General features: G+C 60.0%; 1 protein-coding gene across 2 annotated transcripts in view; it reads left to right on the top strand.

Annotated features, from left to right (window-relative positions):
• The window catches only part of SPATA20 (spermatogenesis associated 20), an 8,010-nt gene extending 1,861 nt beyond the window's left edge, over window positions 1-6,149 (top strand). For both annotated transcript variants that reach the window (XM_006102867.3, XM_023744208.1), the window contains exons 5-16: window positions 35-178; window positions 277-478; window positions 817-947; window positions 1,047-1,151; window positions 1,363-1,437; window positions 1,525-1,734; window positions 1,821-2,013; window positions 2,337-2,505; window positions 2,775-2,986; window positions 4,480-4,679; window positions 5,563-5,643; window positions 5,789-6,149. In XM_006102867.3, coding sequence (XP_006102929.1) covers window positions 35-178; window positions 277-478; window positions 817-947; window positions 1,047-1,151; window positions 1,363-1,437; window positions 1,525-1,734; window positions 1,821-2,013; window positions 2,337-2,505; window positions 2,775-2,986; window positions 4,480-4,679; window positions 5,563-5,643; window positions 5,789-5,959 — 1,893 coding nt within the window. In that variant the 3' untranslated portion in view covers window positions 5,960-6,149. The remainder of the gene's footprint in view (window positions 1-34; window positions 179-276; window positions 479-816; window positions 948-1,046; window positions 1,152-1,362; window positions 1,438-1,524; window positions 1,735-1,820; window positions 2,014-2,336; window positions 2,506-2,774; window positions 2,987-4,479; window positions 4,680-5,562; window positions 5,644-5,788) is intronic.
• Window positions 6,150-7,463: the final 1,314 nt, after the last annotated feature.

Genomic DNA, 7,463 nt, shown 5'->3' with positions numbered 1-7,463 from the left:
GGCGTCCCCCTCACCCTTGCCCTTTCTCCACCAGGCCACCAGCAGTGGTGGGGGCTGGCCCATGAGTGTGTGGTTGACTCCCAACCTCCAGCCCTTTGTGGGGGGCACCTATTTCCCCCCTGAGGATGGCTTGACCCGTGTTGGTTTCCGGACGGTGTTGCTGAGAATACGGGATCAGGTGGGTGTGAATGGGGGTGGTGGTGGCAGGGGTCAAGGGCGAGGGAACCGGGGACCCCCACCCAAGCTGACCTCCAGGTCTGCTCCTGCCTTGCGCAGTGGAAACAGAACAAGAATGCGCTGCTAGAAAACAGCCAGCGTGTCACCACAGCCCTGCTGGCCCGGTCGGAGATCAGCACGGGTGACCGCCAGCTGCCGCCCTCTGCCGCCACCATGAACAGCCGCTGCTTCCAACAGCTGGATGAGGGCTATGATGAGGAGTACGGCGGCTTCGCCGAGGCCCCCAAGTTCCCCACACCAGGTCAGTGCCCCCCCCTGCCCGCCTCACCCCAGCCTGGCCTTCTGATGCCTGTCCTGGCCCATGGCTTGGTCATTATCCTCCCGTTCTCCGTACTCCCATCTGTCAGTAGCTATCTAATCAAGACCTGACTTATGACCTTAACAGTGACCCTGACACTGACCTGAATATAGCCCTTCTCTGCTCTGGGGTGACCACTGACCCCCTGACCCCAAGCCTGTCAGAGAGACTGCCTGTTGTGTGAAATCCTAACCCCAGCCTGGCCAGAGGCCTGCTGACCACCCAGATCTGCACCCTCTGTTTCCCCGATTCTCTCGCCCACATGCTCTTGGTGCCCGCAGTGATCCTGAGCTTCCTGTTCTCCTACTGGCTCAGCCACCGACTCACCCAGGATGGCTCCCGGGCCCAGCAGATGGCCTTGCACACCCTGAAAATGATGGCCAATGGGGGCATCCGAGACCACATAGGGCAGGTGAGGGCGGCTAGATGCTCCCTGGAGGGGGCAGCAGGAGGCAGTGGGATGGGGGCAGAGGCTGGGGTCGGCCTCCGGACCCATGTCCCGCCTGTACAGGGCTTTCACCGCTACTCCACGGACCGCCAGTGGCACGTCCCCCACTTTGAGAAGATGCTGTATGATCAGGGGCAGCTTGCAGTGGCCTATTCACAGGCCTTCCAGGTGACCCCTGACCCCAGCCCATCTACCTACTCCTGGCTGCTCCTCCCAGGGTCTTTCTGGTAACTTGCGGCTCCCCCTTGACCCCCTCCCAATCCCCTTCCAGAAGGCCAGTACCCAGGTCCCCTCCCCACTCTCCTGGGAGGATGTTGCCCGCCCCCCTATACTTAGGCTGCCCAGGGACCTCTGTTGACAGCCTCCTTCCTCCCCTCAGATCTCTGGCGATGAGTTCTATTCCGACGTTGCCAAAGGCATCCTGCAGTATGTGGCTCGGAACCTGAGTCACCGGGTGTGTGTCCACTGAGGCAGGCGGGCCTGGCTGCGGGAGGGCTCGGGGCCTCCGTTGCAGGGGCCAGCAACTCTCCCCTCCTCACAGTCTGGAGGCTTCTACAGCGCAGAGGATGCAGATTCGCCTCCCGAGCGGGGCATGCCGCCCAAAGAGGGCGCCTTCTATGTGTGGACGATCAAAGAGGTCCAGCAGCTGCTCCCAGAGCCCGTGCTGGGTGCCACGGAGCCGCTGACCTCCGGTCAGCTTCTCATCAAGCACTACGGGCTCACGGAGGCCGGCAACATCAGCCCCAGTCAGGTGAGGACTGGGAGCCTGGGAGGGGCAGGGAGCTGGGCGGGAGGACAGGCTCATGGGCTCTCTGGGACAAGAGCTATTCTCCGCAGGACCCCAAGGGGGAGCTGCAGGGCCAGAACGTGCTGACCGTCCGGTATTCTCTGGAGCTGACCGCTGCCCGCTTTGGCCTGGAGGTGGAGGTTGTCCGGACCTTGCTCAATGCAGGGCTGGAGAAGCTCTTCCAGGCCCGGAAACGTCGGCCGAAGCCGCACCTGGACAGCAAGATGCTGGCCGCCTGGAACGGTGGGGCGGCCGTGTCTGAAGCCTGACCCGTTCATAGAATGACCCTTCACAAGGCCCCTTCCGTGTGTCCGACACCTGCTGTATATTCATTTTTCCCTAATCAGGTTTATTATCTCTGGCCTGAGGCTCAGAGAGTTAGGTAACTCAGCCAGGGTCACAAACAGGGGCTAGGAGCCCAGCCCTGCCTGATGCTGGAGCCCAAGTCCTACCCCCTCACTGAATGGCTCCAGCGAGGCGTCAGGGCTTGGGGGGGATTAGGGGAGGGGACACACCTGGAGGGCCCCGGCCAGCTTCTCACGACCACTGGTGTCACCTCCCTCTAGGACTGATGGTATCTGGCTACGCTGTGACCGGAGCTGTCCTGGGCATGGAGAGGCTGGTCAACTACGCCACCAATGGTGCCAAGTTCCTGAAGCGACACATGTTTGACGTGGCCAGCAGCCGCCTGATGCGGACCTGCTACGCAGGATCTGGGGGGACCGTGGAGCACAGGTGGGGGTGGGCAAGCAGCTGAGGAAGGCTGTCTCCCTGGGCACCCAGGCCTATCTCTGCTCCTGTCCTCCCCTCTGGGTAGACTCCAATCCTGGCTCTGCCATCTGCCGGCTGTGAGCTTTTGACCATCCCGGGCCTACTTGCTCATCCGGGAAATGGGCTAATGGTACCCACCGGAGAGGTAGATTTTTTGTGTTAAATGAAAGAATGCACAGAAAAGGGCCGCTTCTGTGAAAGTCTCTCTCCCCTCCCCCTGCCTGTCTTCTCAGCAACCCGCCCTGCTGGGGCTTCTTGGAGGACTACGCCTTCGTGGTGCGGGGCCTGCTGGACCTGTACGAGGCCTCGCAGGAGAGTGCGTGGCTCGAGTGGGCTCTGAGGCTGCAGGATACGCAAGACAGGCTCTTCTGGGACTCTCGTGGTGGCGGCTACTTCTGCAGTGAGGCTGAGCTGGGGGCTGGCTTGCCCCTGCGACTGAAGGATGGTCAGTGAGGGGTTGCAGAGCTGGCCTGGTTTCCTGGACCCAACGGGGGCTTGGCTTACCCTGCAGGCGGCGTAAGCTGGGCGGGTGGTGAAGAGCCCGCAGGGGCAGGGGCCAGGCCCTCCTGGGGACACATCTCCATCACTGACTCACCAAGTGACTTTGGGCTGGTCTCATTCTATTTCAGCCTCGTTTTCTCAATATGCACAGTGGAGTCAACACTGGTGCTAGCTTACAGGGTTGACGTAAAGATGAACTGTTCTGTGAATGTGCTTAGCACAGTAACTGGCATGCCTGGATTCATATATCGGACAAGGCTGACTTATTTCCTCCTCTCATGAAGCTTACAGTGTAGCAGGGGAGACAACTAATAAATAGTAATACGTAATGCAAAAATGCACATACAGATGCATAGTTAAAATTGTGAGTGCCATGAGGAAGTATAAGGCTTTCATTCTGCATCCTGTCCCCTAACTTTCCTCAATAGCACTTACCATCACCTAACATATCTGGTCTGTTAATGGTCCCCCCTGCTCCTCACCTGGTTTTGAAAGCAGGACTTTGCCACTGCTGCATTCCCAGGGTCTAGCATAGGCCTGGCACATAGTAGGTGCTCAACAAACATTAGTTTGATGAATAAAAGGCACTGAGAGAGAACAACAGTAGAGCAGAACTCAGCTGGAGGGAGGTCAGACTAAACCAGTGACAAGTTCATTTAAGCAAGGGTCAGAGGACACGATGGGGCCCTGTGGTCATGGAGGAGTTGGGGGGGGGATGGGAGGGGATTTCAGGCAGAGGGAACAGCCTCTGAGAGGCCTGGAAAGGGCAGCCTGTGCCATGGAGGATGGAGGCAGAGATGAGCTTGTGAGAGAGAGTGTACCCAGGTGAGGAGGGGGCCTGGCTCCCTGCACGTCCTGTAGGTGTGGCAGGGAGTCCAAGGCTCTGAAGGGTTTTAAGGGACTGTGACCTGCTCTGATTAGATCTAAGAATGTCACTCTGACTGATGGTAGAGAAGGGATGGGGCCAGGGGAAGCAGGGAGATAGGTTAGGAGGCTGTTTGTTAATGGCATTCAGTTCAGACAAGCGCTGGCAAAGGCCTGGACCAGGGAGAAGTGTGAGAGGGGAGAAGTAGAGGATTTGGGTCTCTTCTGGCTGCAGAGCCAGCCGTCTTGTGGAGAAATTAGAAGTGGGAGGTGAGAGAAAGGGAGGGACCAGGAAAATGCCACCCTGGCTGGCAGCTGGGTGGTTGAATGGAGGTGTCATCAGTGGGATGGGGGAACCAACAGTTCATCTAGGGCAGGGGAGTTGACCATGCATGTGGGAGAGCAAAGGCTCCATCACTGCTGTGCTGGCATTCCACTCAGACCTGGGCCAGGGGTGGGTGGACAGGGACTCCTCTCCTTCCCATCCCTCTAGCCGGCCTGGCCACAGTCCGGGGTCAGGGTCCCGGAGCCCAGGGACCCTCCCTTAGGGCTCTGCCCCCATGCACCCTGCAGACCAGGATGGTGCCGAGCCCAGCGCCAACTCCGTGTCGGCCCACAACCTGCTTCGGCTGCACGGCTTCACGGGCCACAAGGACTGGATGGACAAATGTGTGTGCCTGCTGACCGCCTTCTCTGAGCGCATGCGCCGTGTCCCCGTGGCATTGCCCGAGATGGTCCGCGCCCTTTCGGCCCACCAGCAGACCCTCAAGCAGGTGGGGTGCCGAGGACACTTGGGCTGGGAGCCTGGGTGGGAGGGAAGCTAGTGCCACAGTGGGAGATGGGGACAGGGGACCGTCCCCCAGAGCTCAGGCCCATGAGCGTGTGGCCATCTAGGAGTGTCTGCGCAGGGGTCTCGGCGGGAGCAGCTGTAAGGGCCGCTCTGTGCAGGAGGAGGGGTCTGTGAGTGTGCGTCTGAGACAGGCCTCTGGCACAGGCAGGTGCCCTGTGAGCACCTGTGACTGGGGCGCTCAGAGCCGGGGACAGGAGACAGGGGCCCTGTGGGTGGTGGGTCCCTGGGGCAGATGAAGTGTTTCTCTGTATGTCTCCGTGTACCGTGTAGTTGGGTCTGCTGGTGTGTGTGCAGGTATATGCCGTACGTTTGCATGTTTGCCTGTATATCTCTCCGTGTGTGTGTGTGTGTGTGTTGTGTGTCTGTTGCTTGTATATGTGGGTACCTGCCTCTATGTGGGCATATGTGATGACTCTGTCTCTGTGTGTTTTGTACCCGTGTGAGTGTGTGTGTGCATGTGCAGGTGTGTCTGCCCATGTGTGCGTCTCCCCATGTTTGTATCACTACCACTATGCATGACACCTTATGTATTTGCATGCACATGCATGTGTGTGTGTGGGAGGTGGGGGTGAGTTTGTGACCTTACTTGCCCATCAGTGAATCTGAGGCGCCCTCCTGGTGGCTGGTCTGGGGAATGCTGAGCAGAGTCCCATTCTTCTTAAGGATATAGAGGGTGAAGGGACGATGGGGAAGCGCTGGTAGGTCTGGGTCCAGCCCCCCTGCACCTGACACTGGAGGGTGCCCGGGTGAGGGGGCTGGGGCCCTATGGTTGATGGGTCCCTGAGTTCCCTTCCTGTTGTGCCCAGATCGTCATCTGTGGAGACCCCCAGGCCAAGGACACCAAGGCTCTGGTGCAGTGTGTCCACTCCATCTACATCCCTAACAAGGTGTGCGGCTGTGAGCCTGGCCCCGCCCTCTCCTCCTTGGCTCCCCAGCATCTCCTCCTCTGCAGGCCCGGGGAGAGGAAACCCCCCAGTGGGCCCTGCCAGTGTCCCAGCAGCCCCAGGTGACCCCTCTCCTGCCGCCACCCAGGTGCTGATTCTGGCCGATGGGGACCCCTCGAGCTTCCTGTCCCGCCAGCTGCCCTTTCTGGGTACCCTGCGGCGGCTAGAGGACCGGGCCACCGCCTACGTGTGTGAGAATCAAGCCTGCTCCATGCCTATCACCGAGCCCAGTGAACTGCGAAAATTGCTGCATCACTGACTGCCGGGCCCCCCTGGGCTGGGACTGGAGCAGGAGGCGGAGCTCCCCAACCCACCAGAGAATGACCCTGCAGGGCCCCCGCAGAGCCTGCGGCCAGCCCTGGGCACCCTGTCACCAAGTGACCTGGCCATCCACACTGACCCCATGGGCACCCACTCACCTTGAAATAAACCTAACAGTGTCCCGCGGTGACCTCGGGGCCTTGTCCTTGCTCGTGAGAGAGGGGCCTCAGACTCCAGCCCAGGCCTAGCAGCCCAGGCCCCCTCCTTCTGGGAGCCCCTAACGGACCCCTCTGCCTTCTCAAATTCCCCCTTCACCTTCAGAGGTCACCCTGCCCCTGGCCACGGTCACTGTGGTCTGGATAAAATTGAGGTCAGGGGACCAGTAATGACCAGTGACCACTGAGGGTGGGAGTGGGGTGGAGTGTGGACTTGCCCAGGAGGGGAAAGGCCAATTCTTGCCCTCAGGTGAGGTTGAGCAAGGAGCCTGCCCCCCGGCTTCCCATTATCCCCTCTTGTTTTAAGCTGGGGAAGGGGCAGGAAGATGCTTTCTACTAACTTTTATTTTCCATGAAATGACAACATTTCCATTGTGGGAGCTGCTGTAGCAGGACCAAGGATGTTTCTTTTGGGGTGTCCATGCAGCCCTCAGCCTCAGCAGGATGGAGCCAAGCCTTCCTGCAGGACGTCCTGTTGTCCATCCCCCTGCTTTCACACATCCAGGCCAGGGGCAGAGTTCCTCTCACTTGGAACGCCTATTGAGTTGGAAGTCCTTCTCTGAATCAGAGTCCTTCCTGCTGCAGGGAAAGCTGGTGCCTTCCCAGGACCTCCTGTCCCCTCAATGTTGGAAGATCCTCACAAGTCTCCTTCTTGGCACCCACCCCTTCACAGGCCCCAGGAAGCCCATTGAGCTTCCACCATGTGGAGGGCACTAGGAATTGCACTTTGGGAAGGGCAGGTGTCCGGTGAAGTGGCTGACAGGTGGGGAGGAGGGGACGGAGCTGTCCCCCGACCCTGACCTTCAGGAGTCTGCTGAGCCTTGTCGCCTCAGAGCCAACAGCACAGATAGCCAGGAGGAGCTGCTGGACACCAGACCCGAGTGTGGCCACTGCTTGTGGGGATGCCAGCCGTGGGAGGAGTGGGGCGTGAAGGAGCTGGAGACCGGACTGAGTCACTCCAAGGTCTGCTGAGGACCCTGGCCACCCCCTGGGCACGGTCACACACAGTCACACATGGTCACTGGGAAACAGGGTTTATCCGGGCAGCTGGGCCCTCTGTGCAAGCCACCGGCCCATCTGGAGGGGATTAGGGCTCCGGCCAACAAGGTCAGCTGTCCCCTTTCCGGCCGGAGCCTGCCCAGCCTTGCCAGGAAATCCGAGGGCTGGGCAAAGGGAGCCTGGTCTGGGGGCAGCGAGGAAGGAGGTGGAGCACTGAGCAGCACAGGTGGCCTTTTGGGCACCCCCAGCCTCGGCTTTGGAAAGGTCTAGGCCAGTGGTTCTCAACCT

The sequence above is a fragment of the Myotis lucifugus genome, unplaced genomic scaffold (assembly GCF_000147115.1).
Source record: "Myotis lucifugus unplaced genomic scaffold, Myoluc2.0 scaffold_435, whole genome shotgun sequence".
Classification (NCBI taxonomy): domain Eukaryota; kingdom Metazoa; phylum Chordata; class Mammalia; order Chiroptera; family Vespertilionidae; genus Myotis; species Myotis lucifugus.
The sequence above is the reverse complement of the archived record's forward strand: the minus strand, read 5'-3'. Positions and strand labels throughout refer to the sequence as shown.